The following is a 21,994-nucleotide window of genomic DNA, read 5'->3' as shown; positions in this document are numbered from 1 at the left end:
CTTCCACGGTTTGCGTTCCCTGTGTAATGTTTCTCAAGTGTTTGCTCAAATAAGTAAAGATTTTAGAGAGGAAAAGAGCACTTCCCCCTCGAATGTGCAATGAAAAATTTGTATTTTGATACAGCACTTGTTTTTATAATCGCTCGACATTCAAATGTGATTTGAGTAACCGTTGCCCTGAGTACTCTCTCTGGGTTTTTTAGACTTGTTATTCCATGAGAAACATACCAAACACCCGTAGTACTGAGCCCAGACAATATCACAGTAGCTTGACTTTTTTCTGTACGATACTATAAGAAGAAGTGTAGTGTACACAAACGAGTGCTTCGTAGAACTGAGTGGTGCGTTGGCTGCATGAACATCTTTCAAGGTCAAGTTCTGTCTTAAGATACCGCAGTATCGCCCTTACTTTAGTTCCACCTGACACTGCAGACTAACAGCTGGAGCCCCTCAAGGCTTTTATCTGTTTTTGCACTGGAGGGGATTTGATTCTCCTTCCGTAAGAAATATCAACGGTCAAAGGAGAAAAGGGGGTAAATTGAAGGCGTCTCGTATTTGCTCTCCAAGTATTTCCAGTGAATTTTTTCTTCACTGGAGCATCGCTTCATTTCCTAGCAGTCGCTCCCACAATTTCCCAGCGGCCCACAGGGGCCACCCTGGTTCCCGCTGCCAAAGTGCCAGGGCAAGATGATGGAATCGGAACAGTGACCGCACCAGATTTGGCAGAGATTTAGGAGGGAAAGAGGAAAAACTCTACAAAGGCAGCTCCAGGTAGCTGTCATTGCAATCTTTTTACAGTTATAATTACGGTATGATAAATGGGCTGATGTGATGTAGTACCATATCAGACCAAGTCTCCGGTACCCCAGGAGGATTATTGTAAGACTGCAACCAAAATTAATTTTTTCGAAAACCACCCAGGCGACTCCAGAGAAGTGTGAGGTTTAGCCTTTGTGAGTGGAACTTTCAGCATCAAGACATTAATTTTTTGCCAGCAGTTGAATACAGCTGAAAAAAACAAGAGGTAGAAAACAAGTGCATTCATCTTGCCTACGGTGTTCCTTGTTCATTTCTGACTCAATGAACTCGAATACGGAATGAATTAACTTGCCTACAGTCTGGTTTATTCAGTTAGCTTTAAGCTTTGCTATAAGGTCTGCATGAAATGAGAAAGCATATCAGTTGCAATATATTCAACTCGGGTTATACAAAAATCCATTTTACAACATATGAATAGATCTTGACGTGCGACTCTCAAAGTTAGGGGAAGCAGGGAAGCAGTATAGATGGAGATGAGCGGAGCTACAGGGACCGTGGTTTGCATGACATCAGTTGAGAGACTGGAGGGAAGACGGACGATGTACCACAGAGGTAAGACGACAACCATTTAGGTGCTGATCCTTCGATTCCAAGCCGGTCTAGAGAGGAAAAACATGGCGCATTTTTCGGTGGTGTCACGTGCTACCGCCAGGTCTTGTAGGCGGAGGACTGAGGAACGGGAGGCACCTCTGGAGAACTTCTGACACTGCAAGTAGGGCCCTCTCAATGGACGGGCTGATCTTGGGTGCGGAATCGGAGCCATCGAGGAGGTCATTGTGCTGCCTCACGTGGACTGGTATCCCGTTGAGGGTGCACCGTGACTGGTCAAGTGCGCCGTGCTTCCGGGATGGGCTCCGGACCGCCGTGACCCTAACTTCGACAGGCGGTTGGCAGTGGGAGCGGGAGGTGATTCTGGGCAAGGACTGCAAGAAGCTGGTATACTCAAGAGCACCAAGTGATGCTGGAAAGGATCACGTGGAAAAGTGGGTAAGGACTACGAGGTGTGCACACCATCGGGGGGACACACTACGTGGAAAGGTGTTACAGCTCAGCACCATCACAGCCTTAGAACTTATTCTCTGCACCACATGTATCACGTACATATTGTGAAGTCTATGAACATAAAGAATTTTCTATATTAAAACTCTTTTTTTAGCACAGCAATGACTCCAAGTACCACTTGCAAAGGAACCACCACCACCTCAGCAATGTGTCCTTGTGGGCTGTGTGACATTCAGACCCCACTGGCCATAAACAATGTGGTCCTCTTTACAAATCTGTGGCTGGTTGAAAGTTCATGTCTCCCATCACCATATATTTTAACATTTAGCCTTTCCACGTATGACACTCGTACTCTGACCTAAGAGTACGTTTACTGTGTTTTCCTGTCTACGTCTTCACCCTTTCTGACATAAGCCAGCGTTCCGAAAAAATCGTGTCGCACGGAGTCAGAGGAGCTGCACCGTTCCCGTAACGTTACATCGAGTTGTTGTAACTCGCAAGTTATCCCTCCCTCTGGGAACGCGATCGCGCGAAGGCATTTCCGGCCTTTTCTTAGGCAAGGTCGTCACGCACCGGCAACTCGGACCTTCGCGCACCCCTGTTGTTTCTAAGGCTAAAACTGAACCCCCCGACACCGGGAGCGGGAAAATGCTGCGTGCCGTTTCACGCGGACCCCGTTTTTGTATGTGCTCGTGCACCCGGGGCTCACCGTGAGTCACGTCGTCGGGCATCGCACCATTCCGGCGCTGAGACCCAATCGGGGTGGGTCAGACCTCACCTTGTGTCCAGGTAGCAGCGCCTTGAACCCATCGCTCACCTGTGCCGCTCTGCTGCAGTCTCGGTAACAACTTGCACTGTCTTTGTCCTCCGGCTGCCTGCGATACACAGCCCGGTCCCTGCAGGGCCCCGAACCCACGTTTTACTATAGTTAATAAGTGCAACTTACTTTCATCTCAAAGTCAAATGTTGCCTTTTCTTCATTGGATCACACTGTATGTTTTTTACATTAACATGTTTTTCTTGCCAGCATATTTTGGCTAACCATCCCGTTGGACACTATTTATATCCTACAGAACTTACATTTCTCATTCGGCAGCAGAGGGGAAAATAGGCTCAAGGAGCTGGGATTAAAAACATTCCCATAGCTGTGTGTGGAATGAACTTTTAATAACACAATGAATAGAGACATAAATGTTTTCGAGTAAGTTCCTTTTCTCCGTCTCCTCAGCACCCAAGTAACACTAATAGCACAGTACAGTACAGTACAGTACTTTGGGGGGCTCGACCGGGTCCTGCCCTCTGGCGGGTCTGGGGTTCGAGTCCCGCTTGGGGTGCCTTGCGATGGACTGGCGTCCCGTCCTGGGTGTGTCCCCTCCACCTCCAGTCCTGCGCCACGTGTTGCCGGGTTAGGCTCCGGTTTGCCGTGACCCCACTTGGGATAAGTGGTTCCAGCCAGTGAGTGAGTGAGTGAGTGAGTGTGTGTTCCACTGATGTATGGATGAGTGACCCAGTGTAAGTAGTGTATCTAGCAGCGTAAGTCACCACGGTGAATATAAGCCTTATAATAAAGGTGTGTGATAGTAACACTTACAGTATTTGTTGTAAGTCGCTTTGGTTTGGAGAAAAAGCCGCGTATGCTAAGTCAGTGAATAAATGTAAGGTGTGCGGTGCAAAAATGATGGACAGCCGATCGATCAAGTTCAAGTAGTTTTTACTGTCATTCCTCTATTATAAATTGCTCGTATATACAGTGAGTGGAACGAAACGTCGTTTCTCTGGAGATCAGATCGTGGCGATGCAACACTGAACGGAGTGGAGGGCAGTAAATAAATACACGGGACAGCACGTGGACGCGGACGTGATGGGCTGCGGAGTGTAGGCAGTTTGCAGCAGTGAGTCGGTGTATCGATAGATAGATAGATAGATAGATCGATCGATCTATAGATAGTGCCGGATACCTCCGTACTCGATACTCGGAGAGGCCGCTGGGACGGGATTGATTAGGAAGCGCTTAATCGCCCGGTGATCCACGCGCCACCAGGCAGCTGCCAGGGGCCCCGTCGTGCGCGCGCGCGCCTCGCGCCTCGCGCCGTGTCACTTTGAGGGGATTAATCGTCTCGAGCGCGTTCTGGTTCTCAGCTCCGCGCGCACTTTCCCTTCATCTGCTCACCGTCGCTCCTCGCGGCGGCTGTACCTGAAATGCCTTTTTCCCGCCTTCCTCACTTTTCTTCTCGAAATTCCGCGGGAAATGAGCTGTTTATTGTCGGTCCTCCTGACTCCTCGTTCCTTCGCCTCAGGAGGAGAGCGGCGCTCCGGCTGACGACGACGGTGAGTGAACAGAACGAACGGCACTACTTGGTTTTTTGGGTTTTTTTTTGGGGGGGGGGGGGTTCTATCGGTTTTTAATCTATAGTGTACCCCCGATTGATCATTAGACCCAAATGTTCCTTCTTACGCGCGGAACTCGTATGATCATGAAACGGAAAAAAAGGCAGTAAGGAAAAGGACACGACGCCTAAGTTTGTGTCACTGAAGCGAAATTTAACTTCAGTGTTTTATTGTCATCCGTACACACAGCCTGTTGTGCCTGTGCGTGTGTGTGTTTTACACACTAAGTGCTGTATTATAAACACACATGATTCATCACATGATGACGATGCATCACTCGACTCGTATGATGATCTGCTCCCGAGCGGCGCGAGCGTCACTCACAACGTTCATAACGTTCATCATCATGTTTTCATTTAATAAATACAGTCAGTATAGATAATAATATATATATATAAACTTACTAAGTTACTGGATCCGGCGGCAAAATCGACCGACTCCAGTCCGACCCGTCCCGTCCCGTCCCGACCCGAGTCCTTCAAAAATCGGCTCTGAAACTGAGACGCATCAGATGACCGGCGGTGGGGGGAGTGACCGGACACACTCATCGCACTCATCATCGTAGTCATCGCACTCGCCCCCTAGTCAGTCATCATACCCGTAATACTTCTCACACACCTCGCGCTCATCACGTTCATCACATGATTCATCTCACTCATCACACTCAGCATAATCTTTGCACTCATCACACCTCGCAGTCCTCACACTCCTGATATTCCCCTCACACTCATTACGCTTATCACACACTCTTTATAGACGTGACCACGTTCATCATATTCATCACACTCATCACACGCAACATAATCATTGCACGATCACACCTCGTACTCATCACACTCCCCACAGTCCTCACACTCATCACATCCGTCACACTCGTGATATTCCCCACACACCTCACACTCATTACGCTCATCACACTCTTTATAGACGTGACCACGTTCATCATATTCATCACACTCATCACACGCAACATAATCATTGCACGATCACACCTCATACTCATCACACACCTTGAACACAAATGGCTTTTTTTTTTGCGATGTCAAGAGAATTTCTTGAGCATCTGTACGAGGAAGAACAGCGTCGAGGCCCAATTAGGGCCTGAACTTTCCTGAGATGAAGTCGATGTACAGCTCACAGGGATTACAGTGTGTACGCCGCTGCCATATTTAGATAATCCACTGCAGATTAAAGATTTGAACACTTGTCAAAACTAGTTATGCTCAGATTTATATTATTATTGTGCCATAACACCTTTATTTTATCTAACTACAGCTGTTAAAGCATTACCCATTATTTACCCTTATTTCTATCATTTTTTATTGCAGGTGTTACAGACATGAATATTTGGTGTTTTCAGTGTTTACTCATTTTTTGCAGTTTAACATTTCTAGCATTTAATGTTTTCTGAGCTACAGTACACAATATTATTTTATACATTGCTTCATATGCGGTATTTTTTATTGCAAATATTTGTCTGGGGTGTTTTCATGTTAAAATAGTTAACCCAGGCTTTTTATATGCAGGTAAGTGTGTATTATTTTAACATAATGGTGCCACTTACTGAGACCCCAAAATACATACAGTGTTATACTAATATTAAACAAAAGTCCCTTTAAGTGATGTTTTTAGATTATAGTTTGAAAATATTTTAAAATTGCATTTATTGTTGGAACTGTTTAACTGAAGCAGGATAGTTATTTTAGAAATTTTATTCAAAGAAGTGATTGAGTGAATACAGAAGATATTTCATACATCTTTCAGTCTGATAGGTGTGGTCTGTTATTTGAAATAACATTTATTCATTTAGCAGATGCTTTTTGTCAAAATGGCTTAGGTATTAGTAACAGTTGTTTAATCGATGCCTTTGTCCAAGATGACTTAAAATTCAGATTTATTAAAATAATTCTGACTTCATACTTTGCTTTTTTTCCCATATGCCCAGTCCTGTAAGGAGCCTGCACAGGTCTGTGTAAAACAAATACAAAGGTTTCTGGTAAACTACAGGCCAGTCTCCCTCCTCTCCTTCCTGTCTAAAACTCTAGAGCGGGCGGGCTGTGATAAACTGTCTGATTTCCTCACCCGGAACCATCTCCTCAGTTGATATCAGTCTGGATTCAAAGTTGGTCACTCCACGGAGACGGCCCTTCTGGCGGTGTCTGATGCTCTCCAAGCTGCTAGAGCCTCCTCCCTCTCCTCGGTCCTCATCCTCCTCGATCTGTCTGCAGCATTTGACGCTGTCAACCACCGGATTCTACTCTCCTCTCTTAGTCAGCTTGGGATCAAAGGAGCGGCACTAAAATGGTTTGAGTCCTACCTATCTGACTCTTCTCAATCTACACCTCCTCCCTCAGGCCGGTCATTGCCCACCATGGATTCAAATACCACTGCTACGCTGATGATACCCAGCTCTTCCTCTCCTTTCCACCTGAAGCATCAGACATTTCCGCACACATCGCTGCCTGCCTGCCTGTCAACATCTCTGCATGGATGTCTGATCACCACCTCCAACTCACCCTCTCCAAAACAGAGATTCTTCACCTCCCAGCTGGTCTGTCCTCCTGTCACCATCTATCGATCAAACTGGACAACTCGCTCATTTCGCCTACCTCCTCGGCTAAGAGTCTGGGAGTGATAATTGACTCAAGTCTATCTTTCTCTCAGCAAATCGAAGCCACAACCCCGACCTGCAGATACATCCTGCATAACATCCGCAGGATCCGTCCTTACCTCACAACTGACTCTGCCCAACTACTTGTCCAGGACATGGTGACATCCCGTCTGGATACTGCAACTCTCTCCTGTCTGGCCTTCCCGCTACTGCCATTAAACCTCTACAGCTGATACAGAAAGCTGCTGCTGCACGAGTTGTGTTTGATTTGCCAAAGCGTTCCCACATATCTCCTCTACTCGTTTCTCTGCACTGGCTTCCTATAGCTGCCCGGATCAAATCCAAGACCCTGGTTATTGTGTACAAATACATCAGTAGAACTGCTCCCCGATATCTACAAGACTTGATGAACCGCTACACCCCAGCCAGACCCCTTCGCTTGGTGCTTGGTGGTCTCGCACATGAAAGGTAAAGCACGGAGGTTCTCGGTTCTGGCTCCGTTGTGGTGGAACGACCTCCCCTCTCTCACTCAGAACTACTGAAATTCTCTTCACATTTAAGAAGGGTCTGAGAACTCATCTCTTCCACACTCACTTCGCCCATGATCTCTTAAGTTCATGCACCATAACTTTATGATCATTCCCGAATACACCTTTACGCAGCTACTACTGTAATGTAACGTAAATGTTTGTGTCTCAAAAAAAAATAGTAGGAAGGTGATCAGGAATTGTTGATATTGCTGAGTTTTACGCAGCTACTCGTGTGATGAACATTGGTTCATATGGTGAAAGTAACTACTTAAGAATCACACATCTGCAGCTATGTCTCTTTTTCCTAATGTAATGAACACATTGTATTTTCTATGAGATTTATGTCAAAAAGTGTCTGCTAAATGAATAAATGTAAATAAAGCATCCAGGAAAAACATTTTTCAACCAGACACATATTAGTGTAAGTGAACAGAAATTAAATAACCCTTTTTTGCTCTTTCTCTCTCTCTCTCTCTCTCTCTCTCTCGCTCACTCACTCATTGACTCAGAGTTTTTCTTAAATCAGCTTAAATTCCTTCTTGAATGTTGTGTGGGATCATTGAGCCACCACTGTCACATGTAGACAATGAAAACTGTGCTGTGAAATCGTTCTATATCACAAAAACCGCATTTGCTCTCAGGGGTGAGGTGGTTTATGAACAGCTAAGCTGGCGTTTGTTTGTTGTTTTGTATTTGTATGTGAACACATTTTTATGCAAACTGGAGACCTGTGTAAATAAGGGACTAGTCCGAGGAAATGAAGGTGCTACAGGATTTGTTATGGATAGAAGAGACATTGTGTGTAGACCAGCAGGAATGATGTGAGGAGAAATGCCCATGTAAGGAAATTAATCAAGCAAGAGCATTATTTTTACACCGCTTTTTTCCATTACGTATTCCCAAATCCTCCCTGAATCCAGGCTTGAATGTATTCTCATCGCTGGTGTTTTGTGACAAATGAACGAGATCCTCTGCCAGTTGGTGGATTAAGCATCTCTGACCGTCTCGCTCACTTTGTCATTTCCCAGGCTGCCGATGGGTGCCGGAGGAGCAACGGAGTCTAAGGGATAGCGAGTAGGGGTGTCTGCACGCATACGTGGAGGCATTCTGCAATGCAACGGCACCTTTGCCCGTTCCACTGTTTATTGCAGCAATGGACGGCGGGCGGACTGACACTTCCTGACACGACGGAACACAAATTTCCTCGCCTGTGCCTCCAAGCCTGGCTCTTTTGCTTCCTGCTAGCAGCGCTCTGCTTTCCCAATAGGACCCAGGCGACCGTGTTCAAAGTTGGTGTGGTGGGGCCTTGGTCATGTGACCCTGTTTTTGCCAAGGCGCTGCCCTGGACAGCAGCACAGGTAGCTGTGAACAGGATCAACAGGGACGGCTCACTATCTCTGGGCACCACCTTTGAGTATGTTGTCCTTGAGGAGGACTGCCAGACTTCCAGGGCTCTCAGTGGCTTCCTGGGTTACCATTCGCGGGTATCTGCCTTTGTAGGACCTGCCAACCCCGGCTACTGTGAAGCCGCCTCCTTGCTGGGCAAGAGCTGGAACAAAGCTGTGTTCTCCTGGGCCTGCATCAGCCATGAACTGGACAACCTTCGCAGCCACCCCACCTTCGCTCGCACGGTCCCCTCGCCCTCATGGGTGCTGCTCAGATTCATGCAGCACTTCCGTTGGGCGCACGTAGGTGTCATCTCGTCAGAAGAGGAGAGCTGGGTGGAGACGGCCAACAAAGTGGCCAATGCACTGCGCGCGCACGGATTTCCTGTAGGCATCGTGGCGACGACCAGTGACGACCCATCCCGCTTACGGCGCACACTAGCCAAAGTGAAGAATGTGGAGGACCTTCGCAGTGAGTACTAACCTCATCCACACACGTCAGCATTGGTGCATTTCACTAGTGCTACTGCCTAAAGAGAGGCAAAGTCAAGTAGGACTTGTGTTTTTTAACTCTTCAGGTTTAAAGTCAGGTTTTGAGGAGTATCTGTGTATGTTTAACTCATTGAAAGAGTAATTTCCTTGCTCCAGAGAACACCCACCCAGCCCTCTGAACAGGTGCGATCCGTACAACGAAGGGGAAGGTGATGCTGATGATGCTGGGTACGACTTGCGTCTTTCTCCCTGCCACAGTGATCATCCTCTGCATGCATTCCGCCCTCATTGGTGGCCAGACGCAGAAGCTGCTGCTGGAGACAGCACAGGACATGCAGATGACAGAGGGCTCCCTGGTGTTTGTGCCGTATGACACACTGCTGTACAGCCTCCCCTACCGGAACGTGAGCTACCCAGCATTGGCCAAAAACACCAAACTTCGCCGTGCCTACGACGCCGTGCTCACTGTCACTGTGGACTCCAAAGAGAAGTCTTTCTTTCAGGCCTTCCAGGAGGCCATGGACCATGGGGAGGTGCCCAGAAACATCGACCCTCTACAAGTAAGTCGAAAGGAAGGAAGAGCCTCCGTTTCCTGGCTGCATTTGGTTAGAAATGACTATAAGTCTTGGGTCATAACCATTAAGTCATAACCAATTTTGTGTGTGTTTTTTACCCCAACGTCCCGGTTGTAGGTTTCGCCACTTTTTGGCACTATCTACAGCTCCATACTTTTCATGGCCAATGCAATGCAAAGGGTGCGGGACTCAGGTTCATGGCTCTCTGGGGGCAATCTGGCACGCCACACGGACCTCCTGTCCTTCTATGGGTTCAGCCAGCACTTCCGCACCAACGGCTCTGGTGTCGGGCTGCTGGACTATGTGGTGCTGGACACGGACGGGCTCTCCTGGGAGTTGCACCCCACCCATCTCGTGGACATGGAAGTTGGGATGGTGAGGTACTTTGGCCGGCCCATCCACTTCCCTAACGGCATCTCCCCCAGGGCTGACTCCAGCTGTTGGTTCAGCCACGGCACCATCTGTTCTGGAGGTGAGGAGGGGATGGAGCTCTGATACAGCTAGGGACACTGGGGGCAGGGCTCATAGATGGAGAGCACACTTTTAGCAACAGGGAGACGGGGTGTCTATCGATAAAAGCAACAAAGGAAAAGCAAACGCAGGAGAGGCGCAAACAAGCCCATGTGCCTGGAGCCTGGATTAATACTTTTAAAATCTGGCATTTTCGTAGGTTATGTGTATCCTTTGTCTCTTTCTTCCATGTTTTCCAGGTGTCGACCCCTTCCTTGTTGTGACCATATTTCTGTCTGCATTCTTGATCATTTTCTTCTCTTTTGGACTTTCTTACTTTATAAGGTAACAATACACAGTAATGATTTCCATCTTATGTTTCTCGTTGCTTGATAGATGGGGGGGATACATTTTGTTGAGTGAAAATTGAAGTCATGGTGCCCACTTGTGTGCACCTTACAATGAAGATGGCAAAGAGCACTGACTTCCACCTTCTAGAAATTATAGTATAGACAACTGCTTACAAAAAGAATGATATTTAAGGATTTTTCATGCAGTTGGCTCTAGTGAAGTTGCTACATTCTTGCTAAACAGATGAAGAAAACTTCCAGAATTTGTCTTAAAATATTTCCATAGAGGATTTTCTCAACCTTTTCTCTTCTCTGCTTATCATCTCCAGGAGACGTATTAGCCAAATCCGGATGGTTAAGGGCCCCAATAAAATTCTTCTAACCCTAGCAGATGTCACCTTCATCAATCCTTCCCTCAGCAATAAGGTAAGTTAGTATGGAACATTGGGGGGAAATACCTGAAGAACAGGGAGCTGAGATGTCAGAAGAGTTGACATGGAAGTTGAATTCTCTAAATTTTGATCAAACTTCAATACAAAATACTAAGTAAAGCAAGTTTCAACACAGAAGTTGGCACTGAAGCTTATTGGTCCTTATTGAGTAAAACAAGTATCCAGGACTAAAATCCTAAATAAATTTACTTTTACATTTATTCTTTTAGCAGGCACTTCTCTCCAAAGCGCAGTAGATTGATTCCACCAGTTCGATAGTGTTTGTGCCATGTCCTCTGACTACTCTAGTTGTGTGTGTGTGTGGGGGGGGGGCACATCATAAAACAAAAACAGGCACTATCTGTTTTAGGTCTACATTTAACACATATTTATTCATGTATCTGATGCTTTTCTCCAAAATGACTTACAATGTTAAGCTACTTAACAACTATTTACCCATTTATACAGCTGGGTAATTATACTGGAGCAATGTAGGGTAAGTACCTAGATCAAGGGTACTACAGCTGGAGGTGGGATTCGAACCTGTGACTATGCTATCAGTTGCCCCTACGTGGAGCACTTTCCATAAGTATTGTGTGTTTATACATGCTCAACACGAGATTTTAGTTGTTTTACACTTAAACCCAGTATTGGTAACACTTTCACAAACCTAAGGTTATGTAAGAAATTCTTCCATGTGAGGTGACAGAGGTGACACACAGTGATGTGGCAGCATTGGCACGTAGAGGACAGCATGAAGAAGGCGCTGTGTGTTTATGTGCCGTGAATGTTTGTATATGAACTGTCGTATGTGAAGTAAGCAGCCAGCTTTGTACTGTGACTCTTGCTGCTGAGGAGTTTATCTTAAACCAAAATGCATGTAAATCTTTGTGCAGAAACTGAGTTTTGATGAAAGCAAGGCAAGTGAGATCGGCAGAAGTGCCTCCGATACAGAGCACAGCCTCAAATCGCCGTACTCCACAGCCAGCCTCGCTCCCGCCACACACGAGAACTCCAACGTGGCCGTTTACGAGGTGAGAACCCACGCAGGGTTCCAAACGGGGCTCCGTCCACTGGTCTCCCATTGACACTGTTGCATACAGTACACCACAAAGTCACCGTGACTAATGCTTGTTTAATGACAAATCCTGCTCTTCCAGGGAGATTGGGCGTGGTTGAAAAGACTCCCATCTGGAAATTTTGGTGCAATTTACCCCAAAACCAGCGACGTGTTTGAACTGGTTGGTATTTGCACTCCTGAAACAGATTTAGTGACAGATGTAGCAGCGTTGGACTAAAGTTAAATACAAAGCTAGAAATATGTAAGCACACTTGTCTTAATGATGGCGCATGAAGGGGTGGATGTCACGTGAGTCCTGTGCTTGCAGATGAAAGACATGCGGCACGAGAACGTGAACCCATTCCTTGGCTTCTTCCACGACTGTGGTGTCTTCGCCATCGTGACTGAGTTCTGCTCGCGAGGAAGCTTGGAGGATCTGCTGCGCAATGAGGATGTCAAACTAGACTGGATGTTCAAGTCCTCGCTGCTTCTAGACCTCATCAAGGTGACCTGCACCTTGGGACAGTTTTCTATGAGGACTTTGCAGAACCGAGATAAGGGTGTCACAGACCTGGACTCTGTTTACAGGGTCTAGATGTCGCTGCTCAAAGGTCAATGTCAAAACCCGCTGCTGTTTGCCGGGGACCCTTAACTGTCGCCAGAATAGATAGCTGTGTCAGATAATGGTTCATTTGGTCCATTTTCTTATTTTATAGACAGCTGTTAGCTTATGGCAAAAATTTCAGGCTTCCAACCAACACAAATAAAACTACTGTAGAATGAATGAGAACTTTGAAATAAATGGCTTACATGTTGTCTGTCTAAAGGACGATGCTGACTAAACACGTGATGTTGACAGACCACACTGATCACTCTGTGACCTCACACAGCAGTCCCAGTGTCTGCTGGTAACCTGAGCTTTTGCTCCCTTCCTGGATGGACAGGGCATGAAGTACCTGCACCACAGGACTGTGTGCCATGGGCGGCTCAAGTCCCGCAACTGCGTGGTGGATGGCCGCTTTGTGCTCAAGGTCACAGACTACGGCTACAATGAAGTGCTGGAGGCACAGAGATTTCCGTACGTGGAGCCCCCTGCAGAGGGTCAGTTGTTCACCAGCTCCTCTCCTCTGACCCTCAGGGATACACATGTGCTTCCATGTTTGTGCATTTATGCACAAGTGTGTCTGTTTCTGGTTGTGTGTCTCTAGTCTTTGTTTCCCTCACTGTAGTTGTGTGTGTGTGTGTGAGCGAGGGGGGGGGGGGGGGGGGGAGAGAGAGAGAGAGGGAGACCACAACTCGGATCTGTCATGGCAAAGTCCACATGTGTGTAAAGCCTCTGCCCGCGGACTCAGGCAGAGCTCATGTACTGTCTTTCAGAGCTGCTGTGGACAGCTCCAGAGGTCCTGAGGGGTCCCTGCCCAGGACTGCATGGCTCAATGCAGGGCGATGTGTACAGCTTCTCCATCATCATGCAAGAGGTGGTGATGCGGGGGTCACCCTTCTGCATGCTGGACCAGTCTGCTGAAGGTATGACTCCCTTGCCAGTACAAGACAAATGACATAATCGTCTGCAGTCACTAACTCATAGCAGCACTAATGACTAGCTAGCTAACTAACTAACTAAGTAACTAGCATTGACTAGCAGATGTTGAGGTAACCTTGAGTGCACTGGTTTGAGGCCCAGTCTTTCCTTTTACTCCTATTAGTACAACGGCTTAGTGGGTAGCGCTCAGTGGGTGTCTCACACCGCTGCGGTGAGTTTACGCCAGGTGCTTTGGTTTCCTCCCAAAGTCCAGATCGGTGTGTTTCAGGTGAAATAATGAAACTGCCAACAGTGTGTGTATGGGTTACATTACTGTTGTTGTATGGATGGGTATGTAAGTAGCTCAGTGTAGTGTATGGAACATCGTAAGTCACCTTGGACAAAGATGTCAGCTAAAATGTACACACACACACACACACACACACACACACACACACACACACACACACACACACATTCAGAACCGCTCGTCCCTTACGGGGTCACGGGGAACCGGAGCCTACCCGGCAACACAGGGCGTAAGGGGGAAGGGGACGCACCCAGGACGGGACGCCAGTCCGTCACAAGGCACCCCAAGCGGGACTCGAACCCCAGACCCACCGGAGAGTAGGACTGTGGTCCAACCCACTGCGCCACCGCACCCCCTGCTAAAATGTACATACTACTAATAATAATAATAACTCTCTCACACACACACACCCGCCCCATACGGGGTCATGGGGAACCGGAGCCTAACCCGGCAACACAGGGCGTAAGGCTGGGAGGGGACACACCCAGGACGGGACGCCAGTCCGTCGCAAGGCACCCCAAGCGGGATTCGAACCCCAGACCCACCGGAGAGCAGGACCCAGTCCAACCCACTGTGCCACCGCGCCCCCCACTCATTAATAATAATAATTTATTATTATTATTATTATTATTATTACCACCACCACCACCCTTGAGCACAGCACGTAACCTCAACTGTTCCACTAAGATAACCAGCAGCCAGAGTGGGCCACAATGTAAGTTGTGTTAGATAAAGACTCTAGCTAACTACCAACATATCTACCAACATTTACATCGCAGCATGTGCTTTCATGGATTAATGGTGTTCAGCTTCGTGGAACTGAGGTTTCTCATAACATCCCAACCTATTCTTCAAACCCTCTTCAGTGAAATATGCATTTATTATTTACGTGAGTGCATGAGTAATGCGCCTGTGTTTGCGTCCGCGCTGTAGTGCTGTTGGGTGCAAAGCCGCTCTCTCGCCTGTCTTGCAGAAATTGTCCAGAAGGTCCGAAGGCCCCCGCCAATGTGTCGGCCCGTTGTGTCCCTGGACCACGCACCCATGGAGTGCATCCAGCTGATGAAGCAGTGTTGGACTGAGCAACCAGAAAAGAGGCCCACCTTCGACGAGATCTTCGATCAGGTTCATACCCTGAGCTCTTCCCATTTTTTTTTTTTTTTTGCCTTGTGCCAGCCTGTAGGATTTCCCTTTCCATCCTACTGCTTTCTGGTGTACAGTGAATCTGCAAATGTGAAATACTGACTGTTTCTATGTGCACCTGTATTTCACTCATTCATACCAAATGGCATGTGTCTCTTTGTGGTTTCATTCCGCTCTTGGTCTGGGGCAGCCATATCAGAAATATGTCATTAAATACGTTGCATGAGCACGCCCATTAAGAGACTCCTTGTGCACCGAATCTCTCTCAGTTCAAAAACATCAACAAGGGGAAGAAGACAAACATCATCGACTCCATGCTGAGGATGCTGGAGCAGTACTCGAGCAATCTGGAGGAGCTGATCCGAGAGAGGACGGAGGAGCTGGAGATCGAGAAGCAGAAGACTGAGAAGCTGCTCACTCAGATGCTGCCCCCGTTCGTTGCAGCTAAATATAAGAAATGCATTATAAATACACAAAACATGTTAGAATAAGCAAGAAACACTCAAATTTGCACAGCAACAATAAACACATTCTTAGCCAAACACACGAAGCAGTACAACATCTTCAGTAGACTTGCTGGAACCTCTCTTTTCGTGCCATTCAGTTCGGTTGGAGGGAAATGAGCCGATGTCTTGGGCAGCAGTTCCCACAGACGTAGGCCCTTTGGCTCGGGTCGCTTTATTGTCATTTTAACTATATACAACTATATCGACTCTTCTGTCCAGTTTGTCCCATGCAAGTATTGCCCAGGTTGCCCAAGTGTATCCAAGTTTTTCACTGCTACTGTACCATCATTTACAATCACAGAACAACAGATATGCGCACTGCTTGCCTTGCTTACGATCCTTGACAGCAGCTACGAACAATCTAGTCGTCCTCTTCCAGGTCCGTGGCAGAAGCCTTGAAGTTAGGTTCCACCGTGGAGCCGGAGTACTTTGACAACGTCACTCTGTACTTCAGTGACATTGTGGGCTTCACCACGATCTCAGCCAACAGCGAGCCCATTGAAGTGGTGGATCTCCTTAATGACCTCTACACTCTATTTGACGCTGTTATTGGGAACCACGACGTCTACAAGGTACCACCTCAAAATTACATCACCACCTGCCATCTGTTAGTGTTACCTGGAGCCTTAGCTCATCATTTCCCTTAACAGTTATTGATCGATGGTCCAGATACAATCTGCAGGCATTATTAGGCACACCTGCCTAGAGTACTGGGGGAGACTCCTTTTGCCTCCAGAATAGCATGAATTCAGCAACAATGAGCTGGACACATTCCACAGGGTTCTTGGTCTATGCTGACTTGATACTCACTATTTGTACCAATTATTTTTTTAACTGTTGATAAAAAAGCAGGTTAAACTGCTCACCATGATTTACCTTTTTATTTGCTGAGGTAATTTTTAGTGCACCACTTTAGGGTAAGGACTTCACTCAAGGGTACAATAGCAAGAGGGGGGTTTGAACCTGCGACCTGAGCCCGGGGGGGGGGGGGGGGGGGTCAAGTCTTACCACTACATTACTTATGCCACATTGACATACCCAGAACTACAGACACATGCATTTCTGCTCAAGTTCAGCATGGTTTGTACCATGTTTAATGGTATTTGCTGTCATTGTAGTAAAGATTTGCGTAGCTGTTCATTGTGTGTTCCAGTTTGTCGCTAGGATGTGAGTTTCGGATGTGTGCTGTCATTGTCGACCCCCACGTACTTCTTTCTGTGTATTCCACAGCTTTGCTCAGTGTGTGTATTCTGTCCAGTTTCTCTGCTGAGATACAGTATGCTGAGGCCTAGTAAAGTCCCTGTACCTTTCATGTTCTATCTCCCAAGCCCTGGTGGGATGTTACAATACTCACCTTAACACACTTGTTCTGAAGCCAGGCACTACTCAGCGCTCGCTGAAAACTTGTCACCTTTTGAACCAAAGGTTGCAGCTCTATCCACTACTGGATCATGTGCCCCCATTATCATATTTGTGACACATAAGTAAAGTATCGAAGATAAAATTCTATTATTACCCTCTAAATAGGTGCCTCAGTAAACAAGAAATTGATTCCATCAGACACTTCCACTTTGTCCAGTATCCACTTCAGTGAATGGGTCCCCTTTGTCCCTTGTTCAGTGTGCAAAACTGTTTCTCTTTGCTCCTCGTCCAGGTGGAGACCATTGGGGATGCTTACATGGTTGCATCGGGCCTTCCGGTTCCCAACGGGGACCGCCACACCGCAGAGATTGCCAACATGGCTCTGGACATTCTGAGTGCGGTCGGCACCTTCAAGATGAGGCACATGCCTGACGTTCCAGTCCGCATCCGCATCGGTCTGCACACGGGTTAGCACCCTGCCGCTCTCTCCCCTTTTTCTGCACTCTGGAGAAACTGAGCTCTCAAGATTATGAAAGTCTAGTGAATTGTTCCTTAAATCTGCAGTTATGTGGGGAAAATACTCCAGGAATGTGATTCAGCGCACGGCGGACTAGCGGCCGTACAATGAGCACAGCAGCGGGAACTAAAAGCATCTCTCACAGCTGTGTTTGGGCTCCAGGTCCATGTGTGGCCGGGGTGGTGGGACTGACCATGCCCAGGTACTGTCTGTTTGGAGACACAGTGAACACCGCCTCTCGGATGGAGTCCACAGGAATGCGTGAGTTTCATTCTCCATGGGAGTGGTCAGGAGTCGGGCTTTAGCTGTTGTTACCATGGAACCCGGGGGGTGGGGTGGGGTGGGACCCAAAAAACCCATGAACACACCAGTCATAGTCACCCTGCAACGTGTCAGTATTAGAGGAGCCGTGGCAATGATGAATTTCATAATAGCGTAGATGGGTAGAGCCTGCCGTGTACAGTACAGTAAATATGTCTTAAATTATACATTCACTTGTGCTCTACTGTGTTGTACATGAAAAATGGGGGGGTGGTGCTGAACACGGTAAAGGTATGAAAGTAACTGTGCTCTTTGTGTTTTGCAGCGTACCGCATCCATGTGAGCCACAGTACTGTTAGAATCCTGCTGGAGCTCAAGGAGGGGTACAAGGTTCAGCTTAGGGGACGAACAGAGCTCAAGGTTTGATCAGAAATCCCCCAAACATGGGAACACGTTCCACGTCACTGAAAATTTTAGTGTGTTTGGAGTACAGGTGCTCTCACGCCCATCATTTTAACTGTATGAAAGGACTGATGTGAAAATACCAAGTCTGACAAACGGGCTCCTGTACATCGTTTGAGACACTGGGTGGAAGATTCTGCGCTCACTGCCTTCCTCAGTGTTACGATACTCTTTTGGGATATATTGAGGGCCATAGGACAAGGAGTCATAGGTGAAAAGACATAGATCCATTTTCAATAGCTTTTTCCTACTTTTATCACATGACATGCGCAGGTGTGTGTGCGTGCGTGCATGTGCATGCGCTCCACTGGGTTCTGGGTTCATAACCTGTAATGTATTGTGACAAACTGTGATGCTGTTACAGTCCTCTTTGAAGACCATATGGTTCAGTTTAGTGACGCTGAGATGAATGAACACTTGGCACAGTGTCATCACATTCGACTCTCATCACATTGCCGCCTCTGCGTACACGTGTACTGATGTACGTACAGGAAAATGTTCACACTCGTACCCATGAGGACTAAGTCAGAGTGAGCCCCTCGGATCCTCTGCCGTGATCCATCGCTCTCCTTCTCCGCAGGGGAAAGGCATGGAGGAAACGTACTGGCTCGTGGGTAAGGACAACTTCACCAAACCGCTGCCAGTGCCACCAGAGCTCAAACCAGGGTAAGGGAGGCCAGTGAACCTGTGTCAGCTCGCTCCTTGTTGTCTGTGTTTGCCTTCTTCATGGTGCTTCTCCAATGCATTTTGCAGAGAATTGGCTCATGGTCTTCAGATGGAGGAAATTGCCCAGTACAAGCGGCGCAAAGCAGAAAAGCAAATAGCAAAGAAGAACTAAGGTAATGTCATGTGTGAAAGGTAAAGCACATGGCCTGGTAGAGACCCTCTTGAGATGGTGAAAGGCCTCTTCGCATCAGTTCTCCGGCAACATGACAAATGTAAAAGGTGCTTTCAGTGCTTGTTTTTCGCAAAGAGACCTCTTGACACTCCTTCAGAAGACGTAGCAGGTGCTGATCATAGTGACGCCCACTGACACTGTCCTCTCCTAACCAGTTTTTGTCTTCTTGGCTGTAGAAGGATTTTGAGCAAGGAACGCGAAGATGGGACTCCACACATGTTGACGAGGGAACCATGACGATGTGCCACCGCTAACACCCCCTCCCTGAGTGGGGCGCCAGTGTTCAGTGTGAAGGAGCAGCGGGACCCCCAGGGACACTGCTGCACCCAGGGAATGCGGGAGGGGAGCCAGTGGGGCACTGCATGGATCTTGTTACTCAAAAGCATTCCCTGGAAAAGGAGATAGGAGTGAAATGCGGGGCATTAGTGCTCTTTATATATCAAAGCGTGGCAGATGGGAAGGACATGTTCTGGACATGGACAACGTTGAACTCAGGAATTCTGTTCAGTGAGAAGCACTTTGTGAGTTGAAATCCCTCATGAATTTCTAAAGATCCAGCAGCATGCAGCTGTGCTCCTCGAACCTGTTGTCTCTCTCCTTCCATCTAGAAAAGAAACCAGCAGTTTTCAGCTTGAAACGATGGCCAATGACCAATGGTCAAACTTTAGGTCCTTTGGCAGGCGGCACTACACCACTGCTCCTACCCCGGTGTTCAGGATACTTAGCACTTCTGTAGAGGCTCTGCAGCACCGCTCCTTGTGGGCGAGACAAGGTGCTTGAGGAGCACATGTTCTCACCACAAAGGAGAGCTTTGGGTGTTTCTCATTAGTGCACCTCGTCTGCACTCCTGCTTCAGACCTTCTGGCTTGGGCTTGAGTACAGAATAAGGTACTGATGACACAGGGCATGTTACACTATCTGGGATTTTGGGACAGGAAAAAAGAACAGGAAGTAGAAATAAAATGAATAGTCATGCCATGTTAGTGAAATCATTAGTATTTTTCAATATGTATTTATTTGTTTTATTTTATTTATCTCTCACAGTTTTTCTGAAATGTACTATTGTGAACCAAAACAGGTACGTACTGATAATGATTTGTTTCTAGTTCGGCTCAGAACTACTTTTCTGAAGGAGGCTACGAAGATCATTCTTCCCCAAAATACTAGAAATTGCTGCTGGTTTCACAAAGTTTTTCTTTTCCTGTTCCTAGTTTATTGTTGGCACAATAAGCCACAAGATTTTAGGAAGATTATTATTGCCATAACAATGGTAATAGTTTTAAAGTAGATTGTTCTACTTATAATAAACAGGCTGCTTAAACCCAGAGTGGAACATGTAGTGAAACTGTACCCATCGGTTTTATATTGACTAAAGAAAATTGGAATAAAGTCCTCCTTTCCCCTTTTTAGTCACAGTCCAGTCCAGTCCAGCAAGCAGTGGAAAACATTTGCCCTTTCCACGGTAAAGTGTAGCTGCATCTTAAAACCCGTAGGCTTCCGCGGTTGGTGTCAACTGACTGGGAGTTTCGTACTTCTGGATTAAACCACGTCGTGTAGCTGCATCATCTCTGCTGGAAAACTGTAACGTACAAAGACTGACTTTGTTTCTGTACACTTTACAGCGAGTGCAGCAAAAGTCCTGTAAGCAGTGCAAGAAGAGGTTGTATAATTGCACAGTTGTACATCTGACCAGTCCCACAGAGTCACTGAGGGCACAATATTTCATTTTCTTACAATGGATGTTTACCAGTAAATGCCTGAAAAGCCAATGTGAAGGACGCAGCTGTACAATAAGGGGAAATAAACAGAGGCAAATGATACTAAGAGAAATATCGCAGTGACAAAACCTTCTTCAGTGGTTGGGAAAGAAAAGAGTTGGTGGTGTGGTGGTTGAAGTGGCTGCCTTGGCACCTGGAGGTCACAGGTTTGAATCTCACCTCCAGCTGTAGTGTGCTAGAAAAAGGTACTAAACCCTAAAATTTCTCCAGCTGTATAAATGGGTAAATACTTATGAAGTAGCTTAACTTTGTAAGTTGCTTTGAAGAAAAGGATCAGTAAAATTAATAAATGCGGAAACATTTAAAAATACCATAGGAGGCGATGTATACATGGTAATGGTCTTTTTTTTTTTTTATCCTTCTTGATATGTTGCGGGGCGAGGGGGGTCACGAGGAGATCAAACGGACAAAACGATGTTCTGACACATTTTTGGAACTGTACGCAGAGACGACACTCCTCGGGGGCCACGGCGCTCCCTTGTGGCCGAGAGCAGCTTTTTACCAGATGGCTCCGCGACCTCAATGCTGCCCATCCATCCGGATTATCCGTGCGAGTCCACCTTTAAGAAGGACGGGCACTGGGGAGGTCATCGCTAACCAGATTAAAATCTCTGAAAACCTGCTCATCACCAGGCCACAGATTAGTGTTGCCGCTGACTATTGGCTCGCATGTCGTCGTTGTTGTCATCATCGTCATCATCATCATCGTCGTCACCATCCTCATCCGTCTTATTCCATCATCGCAGTGTCGCCAGTAGGAAGCTCGTGCACCGGCTGTCCGTATCAACGCTCCTTCGCGCAGGAGAAGCAGCCGAGGAGGGCTGAGGACTGTGGGAACGGAACAAGCGGAACCGCAGCAGGCCCGCAGGTCCTTCCGAGAGCTTTCGGGCCTCCTCCCATTTACCGGTGTGAACTAAACACGCGGAACGTGCTCCTCACTCGGCGCCGTTTTGCTGTCGGTCGGTAGACACATAGGTACAAAATTCTCGTTGTTTCCCTTTTTGTTCATTCCTTCAAAAGGTTCAAAGGTCATTCACGCAGGTGCGTAACGTCGTAACGAAGGAATAGTTTTCTCGAGGAAATGAAGAATAGAAGACAGAGAGTGTAATATTCCTGAAAAGCACTAGTGAAACTTTCAGCGCTAA

The 21,994-nt window shown here is 47.1% G+C and overlaps 1 protein-coding gene and 1 long non-coding RNA gene across 3 annotated transcripts; one reads left to right on the top strand and one right to left on the bottom strand.

Annotated features, from left to right (window-relative positions):
- Positions 1-1,142: 1,142 nt before the first annotated feature.
- On the bottom strand, positions 1,143-4,689 carry LOC108934110 (uncharacterized). Its single transcript, XR_001966106.1, has 4 exons — positions 4,614-4,689; positions 2,639-2,717; positions 1,507-1,780; positions 1,143-1,418 (listed from the first exon to the last, which is right to left on the bottom strand). It is a non-coding gene; the product is annotated as an uncharacterized LOC108934110 (long non-coding RNA).
- LOC108934201 (retinal guanylyl cyclase 2-like) lies at positions 4,084-20,579 on the top strand. Of its 2 annotated transcripts, XM_018751755.2 has the most exons (20): positions 4,084-4,149; positions 8,379-9,207; positions 9,486-9,787; positions 9,920-10,274; positions 10,513-10,597; positions 10,932-11,028; positions 11,930-12,067; positions 12,194-12,274; positions 12,422-12,598; positions 13,038-13,194; positions 13,471-13,620; positions 14,899-15,047; positions 15,335-15,498; positions 15,951-16,143; positions 17,226-17,400; positions 17,613-17,711; positions 18,037-18,131; positions 18,754-18,839; positions 18,927-19,012; positions 19,248-20,579. In XM_018751755.2, exons 2-19 carry the CDS (start codon positions 8,463-8,465, stop codon positions 19,009-19,011), a joined length of 3,333 nt encoding a protein of 1,110 aa, XP_018607271.2. In that variant the 5' UTR covers positions 4,084-4,149; positions 8,379-8,462; the 3' UTR covers position 19,012; positions 19,248-20,579. The 2 variants fall into 2 exon arrangements, with proteins under 2 accessions (XP_018607271.2, XP_018607272.1); XM_018751756.1 differs by lacking the exons at positions 4,084-4,149; positions 17,613-17,711; positions 18,037-18,131; ... (1 more) ...; positions 18,927-19,012; positions 19,248-20,579 and adding an exon at positions 17,498-17,572 and having other exon boundaries at positions 9,137-9,207.
- Positions 20,580-21,994: the final 1,415 nt, after the last annotated feature.

Source organism: Scleropages formosus, chromosome 4 (genome assembly GCF_900964775.1).
Source record: "Scleropages formosus chromosome 4, fSclFor1.1, whole genome shotgun sequence".
Lineage (NCBI taxonomy): Eukaryota > Metazoa > Chordata > Actinopteri > Osteoglossiformes > Osteoglossidae > Scleropages > Scleropages formosus.
This window is presented reverse-complemented; position numbering and strand designations above follow the sequence as displayed.

What these genes read in the sequence shown, in the direction of transcription:
- LOC108934201 (XM_018751755.2), top strand. Translation starts at nt 8,463, where the DNA reads ATGCAACGGCACCTTTGCCCGTTCCACTGTTTATTGCAGCAATGGACG. An exon ending in GAAACATCGACCCTCTACAA is followed by an intron (nt 9,788 to 9,919) that starts GTAAGTCGAAAG and finishes TCCCGGTTGTAG; the next exon opens with GTTTCGCCACTTTTTGGCAC. An exon ending in TGCTTCTAGACCTCATCAAG is followed by an intron (nt 12,599 to 13,037) that starts GTGACCTGCACC and finishes CTGGATGGACAG; the next exon opens with GGCATGAAGTACCTGCACCA.